Genomic DNA, 16,988 nt, shown 5'->3' on the forward strand with positions numbered 1-16,988 from the left:
CTGTTTTCAGACTTTATATATGATCTTATGGGGGACTATGTAAGCTGGCCTAACATTCTGCAAAAGAGTAATCCTTAACCCAGAACCACAGTCAGGAGCTTTACAAATGAATTTTCATTTCTTCATAAATTATTCTCTTCCAAGATTAGGAACACACAAGTAAATCACTGAGTCCACTCTGCTGATTTGCCACATTTTTCTGAACAGCAAACAAAAACATTTCTCTCTGGAGACTAAAATTTCAACAGCCATGTTGGTTACCTTTATCCATGAATCAGAAACCTGACCTTAGTTTGGAAAAAGCACATCCATATTCATATCCTTAACACATGTTTAGGTTACAATATTCCCTGTAAATATTGTGTGGCTCTATTTTTAGCTTATACACGTAGGCAACTCAAACCATATCATAATTAATCTTAATAAACAAAACATATGAAGAGTGGACAGACTGTGTTTGCGTGTGTGTAACTTGGGTATGTAGCTAAGGAGCTTAACCCCACAGTCACATCATGGGTCAGCAGCACTACCAAGCACAGAGCTCAGATTGTTCATATTCAAGTTTGCACTGGATCCCACAGATACTTCCAGAGTAATTGGTTGTTTATTTAAATGAGTAAAATATTTCCTAAAAAAAAAAAATTATTAATGTTTCACATTCTTAGTTCCAGTGCTTCATTTCCCAGCATCACACATGCATGGGTTACACAAACATAGACAGGGCCAGAAAAGCTAACTTCTTTTTGTATTGTCAAGACAGTTTGATTTGTTTCTTCTCCAAGGAACTTGGAAGCCTGTAAGAAGGAAAAGTGCTGGAAAATAAGAATATAACCTTATATGCAGAAGGAAAACAGAGCAAATAATAATGTTGGCCTTTCAGAGTCACTCCTTCTGGAGTTTGCACTGGGTGAATGCTGCAATACAATTTCATCACATTACCACAAGATTTTCTGTTTTGGAGTAGGTATAATGCACTACTGTGCCCACTGAAAAAAAACACCACAAGACTAGCCTCCAGAATGTCCAGGAAAATTCCAGAAAACCCACCAATCTTGCTGCAATTCATAATACCTCCCTACAGTTCTAGGTACTTCAACCAGAATGTGATCAGGTAGTAATGGCTGAAGGTAAGTAGATCCAAATAAGCTGCTATATTTGGGTTCAGCTTGGCTGGATCTCTGGGTAGCCATTCCTTCATGGCATTTGTTTTATTGTTGCTTTCGTATCAGTGTTGCTTTTTGCTTTTGGGGGTAGTTTGTTTCGTTGGTTTTTTTAGTTTTTTAGTAGACTTTTACTACTATAATAACAGAGTTTTAGGCATGGATTTATGTGAGGGTTTTTTTTTTAACTTGAACTTGTCACTTTCTTTTCTAGATCAGCTACTCACCACTGGGGGACAGCGTTCTAACTGATTGCAGAAGTCAGTGTATTGATATTTCTACACAGAAATGCAAAACTCACCATGACTCAGCAGAAGGAAACACAGTGCTCTAAACAAAGCAGTATGAGAGAGTGTGTCTCTGTTACCATTTCCACAATGTCCCTGTGCCATTGCTACAAAAAAATGTATCACATGCTTTGTGCGTTGTGAGGGACAACTGCAAAGGGATTAGGCTTCAGTGACAGAAGCCTTAGCCTCACCACAAGAAATAAAACTTACCTCAGCCATCACAGATGGCAGAACTAGTGGTTTTAACTGTACTGAAGCACAGAAATCCTGGTACCAGGTCAAGGCCCCCTGAGATCACTTTTTTTCAAGTATGTAAAGAGACAAATTACACAGAGGATTTACAGTGTGTGTACTGTAAATACATACACTGTAGCAGAGACCAAACAAGAGCTGCCACAGCAGAAGAACTGAAGGAGCTACCATGGCTTCAGGAAGCCTGCATCCCCATCTGCTCCACATGGCCTCAAACCCGCAGGGGGTTAATACAGAATCACAGACTCTAGCTCCTCCACAGAGACAAAACTACGGAAGTGACTGTCTGCTTGTGGATATTTTAAACAAAAAAGAAAACATATGGCCTCTGGAGCTATGCTTGCTTTTTCTCCAGCTGGTATGACACAGATAACAGATAGACTGGGCCTACAACTAAATGCAAAAGCTTTATTCCAAGGAGCAATCTAGGGAACGTGCTTCAATTTTAAAAGTTCTCAGATTAGCAAATTAGAGACAAAAAAATTGAGAATGCTCATGTATACTAATTAGCAAAAACTTTTAAAAGCACAAAATATCTTAGCTGTTTCTTACCTGTGTGACTAATATTTCTGCAAACTACTAAAGACAATTTAGAATTAAATAATTAAGCCCAGCATTTCTCTCACATGTATTAATTTGTAATTCTACACATACACTAGTAATGAGCAAAAATTAAAACTGAATAATGGGCTTAATTCAGAAGGCTGAAAAGAAAGATCAGTAATTTCATTTATAAAATCATAAATTTCTTTAAAAACGTAACCATGTGGATTAAAACCACAGTTATAATAAATAGTCAACACCAGTCATGATGCACATCTTTAAATTCAAGTCTTGAAACATACTGATAAATACTTGAGAGTACAAACTCATTTGGTAGTGTGGGCCCAAAGCTGAGCCAGTGTGTGCAGAGCCAGCCCACCGACTTCTGAACCCCTGCAGGAGTGCCTGCGGCTCGCAGGGAGCTGGAGTTGTGCACTGCCCAGGGACAGCAAGGCCAGGAGGGATCTCAACAAGTCATCTAGTCCAACCTCTGCCAGAGGATGACATGCCTTAAACACTGCCTATGTATGACATCTGATTTAACTTTTATACTAAAACTTAAGTAAATGATTTTATAATGTTCTCAGGAAATGTATTGCAGGGCTTTGCAAAGTTACCATCAGGATCATTTTCTCCTAATGCCTAATCTGAAGGCAGGCAATTACCTCTTGTCCTACGATTAGGGAATTTGGAGAACAAGGTTTGGGGTTCTTTTTTTAGTGTCTTGTCTGCAAAAGCTTTTTACAAATGTGAATACTCCTTTAGTACTTGCTCCTGCAGACTAAACACACCAAATTCTTTCATGTTTTACACGCAAAATAATGTTGTCTAGCACTCTCATCTTTCTTGTCTTTCTCTTCACTGGACTCCTTCCAGTTAGACCCCAACCTCCCTCAAGTGTGGTGCCTGAAACCAGATACAGCACACCAGCTCAGGCCTCATTAGAACTTATTAGGCCTAATTAGAGTAAAAGGTTATTTCATGTGAATTTAATGGGGAATGTTTATTTATTCAGTCTAGTATGAAATTTGCTTTTTCACAAAAACATAACATTATTGACCCATGAATAACTTGCCACCCACTGGAATCTGCATGTCCTTTTCCATAGAATTACAACTAGCCTGGTCTCCTTCAATCTCTGTTAATTACTTCAATTCAAGACTTTATATTTGCCCTCAATGAAGTAAATCCTACTTAGGTAATGTAATTTCAGTAATTAATGTAAGTAACTTCTTGTTCTAATCTATTTTCCAATGCATTTTCAGCTTTTATCAGCAATAATTACTTGTAAATAAAGTATCTATTGCATAATCCAATTTATTTTATAAAGGATATAAATTAGCATAAAATTGATTTCAGGAAAGGCCTCCTTATTACATTTTCCTAGGTGACAGTGAATTGTTAACAACAACCCCAAGTACAAATCACTCTTGTAGATTCTTTTAAGCTATGCTTCTTGCATTGGCTATGAAAACATCAAAAGCAGACTTTACCAAGAGCCCCTTACCAAAATCACGATGTGTCACCTTTCCAGCTTCCCCATTCACAAGCCAGTTACTCTGTGTGAATCACAAGACTGTCATAGAAGAAAGTGTTAGGATTAATCTTTCATTTTCCCTTTTCTCTGAGATTATGTATAAAAAAAAAAGAACTCTTGAAATGAGGACATATAGAAACTATTTTTCCCACAGGATGAACATTCAAAAAAAAAGGCATATTTCAATTTGTGAAGATCTCCCCGTCTTTGCTATAAAGTGGTCCACATTATCTTACACATCAAATTGATCAAAGGAACATACAGTTGTCCCTACTCAATTCAATGTTCTTTAACAGAAACACCAACTTCTCCAAGGTACACTCCCTGCATCTAGATTAAGAACCTGAATTAAAAGCCAATCAAAACTAGCCTCTCTTCTTCTACAGACTCTGGTGTACTCTGGATCAGTCCAGTGGTGAATGGAAATTCTTTACCTATCTGCTACATTTTATTGAAAACACTGCTGTCCAACACACTCAGAAGTAGTAAGTCTTTAGTAGTCTATTTTTATGTACAGGTTATGTTACATAGATGATATAAAAGGTTAGTGATGGATACATGCTAGACTAGGTTCTTCAAAGACACTCTGATGAAACCACATTAGGCAACTCTTCAAAGACAGAGAGCCAGACTTCACAAACTTGATGGAGATCCTGGTACAAATCCATTAAATATCAGAGCTGTAATAGAATATTCTAAACCACTTTATTTAATTGCTCTTATATTTAATATTGTACGTGATGTTACAAATAAATTATAATATTTAATTTATAAAATTTTCACAATTCTTTGTAAAACCAACAATAGGTTTAAAGTAAAAAGAGCTTTGTTGCGGCAACAGCTTTGTTTAACTTCAACAAGACTGTAATATTTTAAAAGTAGAGAAATGTGTAAACATAAATATTAATGATTTTCTTCTGTACACATCTGTGTAAATTAGTTGATATAAATATAATTTACTATAGAAACATTTTTTTGTTTGCTTATGCTACACACAGTTCTATGCTGGCATCACGTACTAGTTGATTAATCTTTCAAAGAGCGAAATTTATTCCTTTTGCATTCAAACTCCCAGTATGTCCATTGCCAGCAGTGGACCTCATGATCAGAGAATCAGACTCACAGTGTCAGAAATCTAAAATGAAATTTCAGTACAAGATTATAAATAATCAAAAATGAATGCATTATTTTAATACCATAATTGCCAGACACTTAAAGGCCACGATCCAAGCCAACCAAAATCAATGACTGTCTTTCCATTGACTTAGCTGAAATTTACCCGCAGTTTCCAGTCTCATTTTAGTTTTACAATTTTATTACAGCGTGAAGAGTTAAAAGTACGTAGTATCAGAGCTTCAGCGTAAGAAGTAAAGCCTCTAAGTCTTTCTGGGCCTCTTTATCCTGAAAGAAACAGACAACCATGCATCAATTTAGAGAGGATAAATCCCTTCATTTGCCTAATACGTGCCTATCCACATTTCTTTACTAACAACAGACATAACACACAACTGCAACAGCCACAAAATGTAAAGACTGCATAGTAAGCTAATTTATCAGTGAATACAAAAATAAAGTTTGAAGGGAAAACAAGAGCCAGATGGCAGCCCTCCCTTTACAGCTCTGTTAAAGCACTTAAAATGTTAGCCCACAAATAGCCTTCTCAGCAGACCAGTAAGCCCTTCAGCCTGGGATATAATTTTTATTGGTGTACTTTGCATAAAGTACTGCCTTGCCTTATACCTGATGTAATTTTGCATCCCGACCACATGCAGTTTCTCTAAAGATGTTCTCTGATGTTTGCTAATGATTTATTATGCAACTAAGAAGAAAACATTGGGAAATGTAATTAATGACATAGGTTAGATTGTGGGTTCAGAGCATACAGCCATACCTACCTGTAACAGCCACCATGGGCTGACTCCACCCTCAGTAGCTTCCACACTGGGCTTTGCCTATGCTACTGGGCTCATGGCAGAGCCAAAGTGGGAGTAAGAGCCAGGTGTCCTGCTGTGCTCAGAGCCAGCACTATACTATACAGCACTCCTAGGGCAGCAGGAAAAGGCTCCTTTTAGGCCAATGCTCAGAGCCAACACTACACTGTACTCTTAGGGCAGCAGGAAAAAGCAGAAAAAGGCTCCTTTTAGGCCCCAATGTTTTAAGCGCACAGCTTGCATGGGGCTTCAAACCTAAGCCAGGCCTAAGACTGTCTCACAGGTACCCACTGACATATGTTTTGGCTATTCCATGTATAATCTGCTTGGAAAGGGGCACATGCATATGAGCATGTAACCACAGTACAAAAACTCCATTATTCTACTTGTTTTTAAGTGCCTCCTGGATATAATCTGCTCCCTTTAGCTGCTGTTGCTGTGAAACTTCTAGCTTGCAAAATGCACCTTGGTTTAAAAACCACATTTCTAAAATGTTACCACCTCATGCCTGAAGGCTCATAAGGGTCCAAACACACAACACATGCACCCATGGATATTTAACAGTGCAAGTGAAAAGTGCCTACACATCACAGATTTTGTGTAAGTATTTCTGATTACAGAGTCCAGTAATGACAATGCCACGGGATATTCTGAAGGAAAATACTGTAGACAGTCAGTGAAGTAATCACTAGATTTCAGGATCACTTCATTACTCAATCAACCAAAGAGCTGGAACAAAATACAGAACATTTTAGAATGTATTTTATGGGTGAAGAAATTCCTGCTTCTCTTTATTTTGGTTAGTTGTCTATAATGTCATGGAGGAACAGAGAAGAATATTGAGATGATAGAAACCATATGCCAGACATGTCAAACTACATCATATTATTGGTCTGGATTAAGGCATTAATACATTAGCTGGACACTTCTCTTGGAGTTACTGCCTTACTCCTACTGGCAACAATAGGCTAAACTATCTGCCTAATCATTTATCAGAGGCCTTTAAAGGCACACACTGCAAAGCTAGGAAGCTCTTGCCAAAATACTCTAACAGAAGGAAATGTCATGCAGCATAGAGCACCCCTTAAACTCCACGTCACTGCAGGCTGCCTGGAGCACCATGCCATTGCTTTCAACAAAAATTGAAAACCTCAAAATTTTCCCTTAATTCAGGGAAAACAGACTCTTTTCTGTACTGACTGTGGTGAACTTGTGAAAATGATTCTAAACTCCATTAAATAAAAAAAGTGAAAAGCCAGATATTGTCCCATGCTAGAAGAAATGGAAAAGCTTAGTTGTATCTGGTTGTACTCTTATGATACTTTTCTAAGTTGAAAATTATAAAGGTGCAGATTTTCTCATATCTTAATAGTGTTCAGTATTTCATGAGTTGATGGGATTCTCTACTCATTTTTCAGGATACAGCATTTAAAAAATATATCTCCAAACAGCTTTGGATAATTGTCTCTTTAGAAGTAAAGGATTTTACTGGGCAATGAGCTTTACAAATTGCAAAGGTCCAGAAAATATTGGGCAATCTTCCCTGAATCTTCCTGTGGGCTTAGGAAAAAGAATGGAACAAAACCCAAGATTGTTCTGAGAACTGTCTGGAGAAGAAACTGCAAACGTGCAAAGCATTCTACCTCTGGTTTGCCAGTTCTAAACAGGCAAATATCAGCTAAAGCAGGAATTATTGTTGCAAACTGCTTGACGGGTTGCATTAATTGAGCCAGCAGCTTCCGGTCAATAACAACATGTATGGCAAAAGCATTGAAAAAAATCAGTAATGGCATTAAAAACAGAGCTGAGAATGGTCAGTGAAGGGAATATTATGTCACCTTTGGAGAGACTCCTTCCAGACCAAGAGGTGTGTCATGCTAAAAGGAGAGAGAAGCCACAACTCTGTTCAGTGTACAAGTTTCTGGTTTTAGGGTGAAAACTTCATTATTGCCCAAAGTTTTGCTGCTAATGGAAAGAAAAAGCCATAAATCCTGTCCTGGACCAACTCTCTTCCTTGTTGACTTCTGGGTCTGTGGCTTTCTGAAAAATGAACAATAAGGTCAGCCTTTTTTTTTTCTTTCTTTTTTTTTTTTTTTCCCAGACAGCAGGGTTTCTCTTTAGAGTGTGGCAAGCAGAAGAAGAGGTGCAAGTTGTAGGAGGAATGCAACATACTTGCGTCAATCCCATTTGTTCACCCTGAGGCTTAGTTCAGCACTGACTAAATACACAGCCATTTTCAACCTTGTCTTTCTACTGTCAAGGCTTACATTTATTAAACACTCCTTATATCATTTTCAGAGTTGAATATGAGTTCAAAATATTCTGCACACTGCTACACAAAATGTATTCAAATTAGAGGGTCAGGGACCATATTTTGCCTTATTGATATTTTGTTGCTTTACTTTTATGTTTCATCATTCACAGGGGATATGCACAGGAAAAAAAGACCTGGGAGGCCAGGGACTCAACAAGGGGAGAGAGGGAGTTGAAAACAAGAGCAAGAAGGAAGAGAGAGCTGGTGGGAAAAAGGGAATGTTGGCTTAACTGAAAGTGGTTCACATTTTGACAGTTCATTTTTGCTGAAAAAAATTTACTGATACATATACATGGAGAATTACACATATAAATATGCATGTAAAAATTAAATGGTAATTAAAGCCAAGACAGAAAGAGAATGACTTTACCTTCCATCTCTGTTAATTATTTCCTTATGTGCTAATACACTCAACGCAGGCACTGCACATGTGTGCACTTGTTGACAAAGTCCCAAGTGTCGGCAGAGAACGATACAGCCCCATGACCACAACCAAAATGGTTACACCAGCCAATGAAAACATAATTGTGTGCAACCACTGCCAAATCCCAAGCTGACATGCATCCTGTAGGGTTTCACTGAAGTCAGCAGGGCAGCATGGTATATTAAATGAGCTGGGCTGCAAGGGTGGTCCAAAGCTGTACTCTGATATGCAGTAACAGCAATGAGGTGCTGAGAGACACTCCTGCTTTTGGGTACAGCTGTATCATTCCCTCACAGCTCCAGCAGAAATCCTGGACTAGCAGAAGAGACTCCCAAGTATGCACAAGGGTTGATAGAGAGCAATAGCTCTTGTGGATGGTATAAATCATGCAAAGCTAAATGCTAAACTATCCCTTCCTGGTTTCCTGACAGACTCTCACAGATGGTGTGACTGTAGTGTGCACTAACAATTGTACAGTACCATGAGTTTTCTCCTTTGATATTGCAACACACCAATGCAATCATCCACATGATTCTTCTTCTTCTACATGACTGCTGTATGCCACAATCTGGTGTATTCTATGTTCTTTCATATTATCACTATCTTCTCTGGGGATTAACCATAACTTTTCAAGGCTTTTAGGATCAAGGCAAGCACAGCCTTAAAATATGCAGCTGTCAATAATCACAGATTTCTGGATATTACTTCAAGTAGAGGGGAAAATATCCTTTCTCACCCAGAAGAATATGAAAATGAGCTCATTCAAGGACTACTGTTGAAAAATTACAAACCAGCAGAATACAATTCAGAATAGTTAGTAGTCATGTAAAATTTTAATTGGCTAGTTCTTTCCTGACTTAAAAGACTACATTTCACCTATGATCTGTTTTTCTTTTACTACTGTATACAATATGGAGCTTTTGGTGTTCAAGACATTCTCCTCTTTCTGTCTGCCTCTCCCATGATGGGACCTACAGCTTTTCTTTCTGCACAGTCATTGCAGAAACAGCCTGAAGACAATCACACCCACTTACAGCCCTCTCAGAAAGGTGCCTGTCAAGGCTTCCTTCACCCTGCATATTGCCTCCAAGACAATATATTTCAAAATCCCAGGAGTCTGACTTGGCCCAGCTACTCTACAAAAATTCAGAATGGGTTTTTGCCAATCTGTTTTGTAATCCTGGAGTGTACCACTATCACTGTGAATACTTCTTCCACTCTGTCCCTGCATCATGAGAATGCCAGTGGAAGAGACACACTCCATACTTTGGGAACTGGCTGCTGACCAGTCTTGCTGGACTAAGAACTATGTTGGCTTTGATAGGATGTTGAAATGAATACTGTGTGATAGTCAGTTTAATCATAAATATAATAAGCTTGGTATTTATGAGGATAAACTTCATCCTTATGTATGAAACTGTAACACCACAAAAAAATATCTTCACTTTCCGGAATAATTTTCAGAGGGAGAGAAGAAATAAGTACACAATGCAAACAAAGCTTTTTTCAAGGACTTCAAAAACATGCAGATAGAAAATTGATCTGATCACTAAGATAGAGAAAAATAGACTATTCTTTGAAGTACAAAATAATGTAAAATATGGGCAGTATCAAATTATTTTAGCAACTCTAACAAATGTCTCACCTTCCCCTAGAATTTTAGTTTGAAGTTTGATTTCTTTATAATGAGTTTTTAAAAAGTGTATTCCCTGCACTTGAAGCAGTCACATTCATTGTATACAAACACACTAATTAAGGAATAGTTTTTTTAAGCACACTCAAAAAATATTTTAGCTTTGAGTTGGTGGTAGCTATTAGGAAATTCTTGTTCAACTCCAGAAACAGTACTAGCAGGAAAACAATAGTCTAGAATTCAAAATGAACACAAATTAGAACACTTCCATTATTTTTCAATTGAAACATCATTGATTTTTGCTGGCCATTTGGAGGACAAATATGCAAAAAATCTAAAGCAACAAATATTGTCTGAAAAGCATGACATTTTGTATTGAGCTGAAGATATGAAAAGAAAATATTCTGGCTGATGAGAAAACAAAAACATTTTATGAGGTTAGTTGAAATTACTCTGTTTCAATTGGTAGTTTTTTTCAAAAACAATTTATAATTTGCAACCTTCACTTTAAAAGCCAGAGTAAATTATTTTTTTCTCCTCAAAATCTTACTCAGAAGGACAGATTACAATAGCAGCTTCAAATAAGATCTGTTGGAAATATCACAACAAGGTCTGCTCATATGACCAATCCATGGCTGCTGGAGTGGTATTTCTTGGAAAAACTTGAAAATACAGATACAGAAATGGTCTGTTGGAACAGAACAGCTGATGGGTGCTGAAATTTATACGCTGACCTCTCTTCCATCCCTCTGCAAATCCCACTTTTTTCCTTATCGACAATACTAAAAATGAAATTAATAGTCAGGGAAATCAATTATGGTGTTGTACAAAAAAGTGAAAGAAGAAAATTGTAGGAGTTCTCCTCAGGAGCTGCACTCTTGTGTAAAAATTCCGCCATTGTTGCTGCCTATTATTACATTTATCACCTCCTCCACATAAGTTTCAGATGTCACTGAGGCTGAAAGCAGAGTCTTTAATAAATCTCTGCTTCCTACTATTCTACACCTGTAAGAAGTGAATGTCATAACCATGAATTTCTGTAAGATCTAAACATCTCTTCTTTGTTAATTTCAACTCTGAATTGCCATCATTTCTAATTCCTGGGAAGGACAGAGTGCACAAAATCACTAATAATTTTGTAAAACACTTATCTTTAGGGAAGTCTTAATCTACATTTTAAGTAAGACTTTCAGCAACTCAGTACAAATTGATTTCCTTTGCATTTTTCCTGCTTTCCTGTCTTCATCTCTTCCAAAACTACACCTTTTGTAACGCAACTGCTGCTTTTGAGATTAATTTTTTAAAAAAATGTAATAGAGACTAGAACCTTGAAATTTTAATCTCTTTCTCTGCTAGGCTGTTAACTCCTTTGTGGTGAGCTTACTGGTCCTCCAAGCACAGAATTCATTGTCATGCTCATGCTTGTCTCCAGACACAAGAAAAAACAGTTCTGTGACTATTATACTTTATAATTCTACATTAAGACTTGAAATTCTAAGAGTTCCAGTCTTGAAAACTTCCAACAATCTTTATTATAAACAAGAAATTAGGGTCTTATTCCCCTTACAAGCAAAGCACCATGTGTTTAACCATACACACACACACATGCACCCTCTACCTGTTCTGTCTTTCTGTATCCAAGACAGATATTCATGATTTCAAAATTAAATTACATTTTTGTCTTAAAATTAAAAAAAGTAATTTTGTTCCACCACATCTGGTTTCAAGAGCCCTTCACACAGTCACAGTCAGCAAGGCTCTGAGCACACTACAAAGTAATGAGTCTCAGTAAGGGTAATGCAACATCCTCTAGATGAACAGAGCAGCTGTTGAGCACTTAACAATAACTCACAGCAGCCCTGAACATTGGATCTCTTTTACTGAAGGGCAAATGTTTCCCAGGACCCTGAGGTTATCCACCTGGGTAGCAACCAGAGGAAAACTGGACAATTTAATGTCCCATGCACCTCCAGCAGTGAAGTACCACTCTACACTATTTATGGCCAAGGAAGGACTGTATGATTCATTGGAGGCTTTTTGTTTAGAAAGGATAGAGAAAGGTCTTTAAAGTTGCACTGTAATATCAGCTATGTTTTTCCAGATGTAATTTGAACCAAATCACACAGATTTCCTTTTAAAATAAAAAGAATGCATAGACTGATAAGTTAAAAATGTGCCAAACTATTTCTAAAAAATGTCCTGTTTTTACAAATTGTCATGTAACTCTTAATTTACAGGACTCACTCAATCAGAACTTGTTTCTTTTTTTATAATTTCTGTGTATCCTTTCTAAGATTCAGAATAGGTTTGAAACAGGCCATTTGTTGTTTTTTTTTTTCCTTTAATAAGAATTAACTATGTTTGGAAGCCCCTTTACCCCTTGAATTAAAACAAACTCTGTAAATGGTAAGACAGAGGCACAGAAGCGATATCTGGATGTGACATAACATTCAAGACAAAAATAGTATCACTTAACTTGAAATGTTATGTGAAATGAATCCTAGAAAAAGTGTCAAAGAAGTGTCCTGAATTAGAGCAGCTGAGAATTTGATTTGAGGATTAAAATGAGCTATGGGCTACTTTACTGATGCCAAGCACCTCTGGTTCCCAGAAGGCACTGGAAACTGTGGATGCTCAGAAGCAATAAAAAGTAAACCACTGTCTCTGATAATTTTTCTGCAGGATGATTTTTATCATGAAATACTATACATTTCCTCAACGTGGCACCTTTCCAGAAACTTTGTCTCTCAGCCTGCTCCTGATTTTATGCCTTTATACAAATACATGTTTCTCACTAGAAGCCAACATTTAAAAACAATAAAGGAGTTCCCCTGCTTGAAGAAAGAGAAAATTCATATGAGAAACTATGATTACACTCGGGAATGATGGGTTTCACATGACTGTGACAAAATACCACACTGCTGACAACCCTGAGATCCTGAGCTGTGGCAAATGGAAAGAAATCATCACACTGCTGCTGACCTGTGCTTTTTTTTAGACCATGAGCCCCAACTTCTACAGGGCTGCAGTCAATTCAGGCAATAATAAAGTGCATATTAGCATCTGTTTATTAGTCTCTCCCCAATGCCTCTTCAGTCTTATTACAGTCTCTCTCCCCTCTTAAACTAATCTCACTAAATGTTATTCCTACATACAGCTCCAAGCCCTGAACCACTTCACTTCCAACACATTTTCCCAAAAATCAGTAACAGTCTTTCTGTAACGCAATAACCAAAACAACATGTAATATTTGAATTCAGATGGGATTTGAGGTAACAGCCAGCAACAGCAGAGTTCATGTTCCAGATCTCCATTTCACAGTAATTTCTTTCAGCATGCACTTGGTTTTTTTACCCTGTGCTGAGTGCTTGGTTGTTTTTTTTTTAATTGAATTACATACTACTGCCCTAATGCCATATTCTTCTGGACTCTTTTTTCCTAAATCTAACTCAAAACACATCACAAGTAAACAAGACAAAGGAGATTAATCTGTGATATCTATAGGATTTTTCAAAACAGGAGAGGTCAAATCATCTTGTCCTCTTCAGATGGACAAAAGATTTTTAGGGCCCATTTGATGCTTACTCTTCTGATTACACAAATCAGTGTAATTCTTGTTCCCATCACCACCCTGCTTGTCAGAATACATACACCTATCCCTCAGACTCCTTTTGAATTCCTGCTCTCATCTCAGGGTTCCTTCTCCTTCTCAGGTCTGCTGATACTTCACAAATGTGATGGGATATTAAACAGATACTCTATAGCAGCCTTTCCTATGTTCTGTAATAGGCAAGCTGAAGATATATTTTAACAGTAAGTAAAGAATAAAGAGAATTAAATCATTGTTAATGTCATATCAGTATCAATGCATATTTAAAGAAACACTGACCTTAAGCAATGATTACTTAATTTATGATTGGTACATACTATAACTGGGGCCAAAAATCAGGCCACCCAGGAGCAGCGGCTGGTGAGGCATGCAGGGGTCTCTCTTCCCAGCAGGAACACTTGACATAAACATGTTAGTGCTCCACACACAGCATTTATTGTCAATCAAGTTAAAGAGTTATTTAATGGTCTTTTTCCTTAACTTCAAAGAATTAAATGGGATGGGGCCAACTCCTCTCAGGAATCACCTCTCTTTCTCCATACCACATCTGCTGTGCTCAGAGGGGGTCCCTTAGGCTGAAAAAGCTCAGGTTTGAACCCGTCATGTTCTAGGATGGTAAGATGTTTCCAGTTATAGGTCAGTTATGGAACTTGCTTCTAGATGAGATCAGACAGAGTGAACCTTCTTGCCATGACTTGGTTTATATTTGAGAAATTGAACAACTTAAATCTCTCAAATATTTGTAGAAATTTTGTGTCCACACACCAAAAATGCTCTAATGGGCCTAAAATACTGTAATGGGCCTCCAAGAGGAATCTAGTAATCTCTTACAACAGACTCTAGGCTAGCAGATGTGATTTCAAGAACTGTGCCCCCTTAACTGCCCTGTGGTTGAAGACAAAGCCAATCTTTAATAACTCATCTGTCTCTGCTGTAATTAACATACTGCCCTTAACAAGAATCACAAATCAGAGGCTTTCAGGAGCAGAGACAGAGACTGTAGGACAAAAATCCAGAGTGCTTTCAATTGAGAAAAGCATAGGTCTGGGGCAAAATTTCAGCACAGCTAGAGTGACACACTCAACTGCTTATGCTCAAGATGATCTAATGAGGTGGGCTGAATTACAAAGAGTACAATTCAATTTCTGATACAGACGAGTCTCTAACAGTTCCCCAAACAAAGATTTTTTTTAAGCTGTTGATACAGACAACTGTAATGAGGCAACCTAGAGTGCAGGAAAAAGGAATGTTCTGTGTTCAGAGGAAAAACTGAAACATTATGTTGTTACCAGCAGTGCAATAATGGATGCCAAAGACAAGAGAGCAGTCACAAGGGAACAAGTTATCACTCTCAATACCCACCTCATTAGTAACTGAGAGAATTGACAGTGCAGAATCACAGTACTTCAGAGCATTGCTTTTCTGGCCAAGATCTTTATAGCACTGAAAAGAAAAAACATTTTGTTTCCAATCAGACCACTGTAAGAACACCAGAGTCTACAAATCATTATTTTTAAAAGAACTTGGTTACCTTTGCCAAATACACATAATTGCATTTGGAATATCCTGGATGCATTTCTTCTGCCTAAATAATAAAAAACAGGAAAGAAAATAGACATAAAACTTGCATGATGAGATTTACGCGGTCTGCCTAACATTTTTAGCAATGCACTACATTTCCTCAAACATCAGACCGAATCATCCCTACTCTGTGTAATGCAATCTGTTTAGTAGCACTTCAAAAAAATCAAGAAAACAAAAAATTACAAAACTCCAACCCTAAACCAGGCACATGAGATGCCGACAGTGAACACAGAAAATGTTCTGTACTGCTTTCTCTCCTCTCTCCCTAAGCACTCTGTAAAGATCTAGGGTCATTCTGTACAAGATCTATTGGATTCATTCACTTACAGGGTAGGTTTAAAGATACCACTGTCTATAGATTATTAACATTTATTTCCTTATCAAAGAAGTGAGAAAGAAACCAACATTCACATTTTGTGTAATGAGTAAAGAACTGTGTTTATCAATTTTACAATTATTTCCCTTCCACATTCTCTTATTTTCTGGTTTTGGGTTCACTTTTCTTTTTAAATTATCATCTTCTAAAAATTTCAGGTAATTTTAAAAGTTTAATAATGTCTTTTTTTTAAAAAACAAATCAAGGATATAGAAGCTTGCAAGATGAGTAAAACTTCTACTAATTATCTACTAACAAAGAAGCAGCTTTTAATCAAAGAACAGCTATTGGGAGGGAAAAATTACATCAGTGAAATTTATAGTAGCTATAATCTTCGGACCAAAACAATGCTGCTTTACCACAACTGTGTAGAATCAAACAACTGAAAAAGAAACCTAAACAGTTGTCTTTTAGACTGTAATTTGATTTTTGTTGCTGAAGATGACTTAAAACCACAGTCACTCTGCAGCCCACCACAAAATACCCTGAGGCTAAAGCAAATGTTTCAAATTATTTCTACCACTTTTGGAATTTGACCTTCAAGATAAAATCTCTTAAACTGGGAAGATGGTAATGTATTGTACTGTCCAAAATTCAGGAGATTTTCAGTCTTTAAACAGACTAAGAACACAGAAAAGAAGAACTTTTTACAGTGAGGAAAAGATGCCTGTCCAATTTCTTTGAAAAACTTTGATAGTAATTGCAATGATAGAAGTTTATGCTTTGAATATATGAATGTGAAAAACTTGTATGCTTTGGAGCTCCAGAAGCAGAAATTATTCATATGGAAAGCAATAAAAGATAGATTTATTTTATTCCTGTGGTGTTTTCTCATAACTGTGTTCAAATAGAATGCCCAGGAATATGGACCTATATATGACAGGGCTTTCTTCTCTACTTCACTACAAAAGCCATTTCATCTTCACAAATAAGAAAGACTTCTACTGAAATTCAGTGGAAAATAGTTTCAGATCAGAAAAAAGAGAAGGATCACAATGTCAAAGTTTTCCTTGCCTATGTCCACTCTCTTGCAGAAACAGGCAAATCCGCAATCACAATAACTATCTGTTTCAGCAGCATATGTAACTAATCAATATTCACAACACATTCAATTCAATAACTATTAACCACAGCAATTAATTGGAGAATTTCCTGAAACTAAATAAAGAAAAGAAAGGCGCTAACCACTCAGTCCAAACTAATTTTAAAACTGAAAAGAAAAAAAATATTTTAATAGAAAGCTCAGTGGTGTTTAGAAGAGCCCTGAATGTATAGCTACTGAACACAGCCTGTTGAACAGACATCTTGACAATACTCACATATAGCAGCTGGCA

The 16,988-nt window shown here is 37.1% G+C and overlaps 1 protein-coding gene across 4 annotated transcripts in view; it reads right to left on the reverse strand.

Moving 5' to 3' along the window:
* Positions 1-3,620: 3,620 nt before the first annotated feature.
* The window catches only part of RMDN2 (regulator of microtubule dynamics 2), a 47,840-nt gene continuing 34,472 nt past the window's right edge, over positions 3,621-16,988 (reverse strand). For all 4 annotated transcript variants that reach the window (XM_058021504.1, XM_058021508.1, XM_058021505.1 and 1 more), the window contains exons 9-11: positions 15,226-15,279; positions 15,057-15,137; positions 3,621-5,183 (exon numbers count right to left, since the gene is read on the reverse strand). In XM_058021504.1, coding sequence (XP_057877487.1) covers positions 5,130-5,183; positions 15,057-15,137; positions 15,226-15,279 — 189 coding nt within the window. In that variant the 3' untranslated portion in view covers positions 3,621-5,129. The remainder of the gene's footprint in view (positions 5,184-15,056; positions 15,138-15,225; positions 15,280-16,988) is intronic.

This window comes from Melospiza georgiana, chromosome 3, assembly GCF_028018845.1.
Source record: "Melospiza georgiana isolate bMelGeo1 chromosome 3, bMelGeo1.pri, whole genome shotgun sequence".
In the NCBI taxonomy this organism is placed as follows: Eukaryota; Metazoa; Chordata; class Aves; order Passeriformes; family Passerellidae; genus Melospiza; species Melospiza georgiana.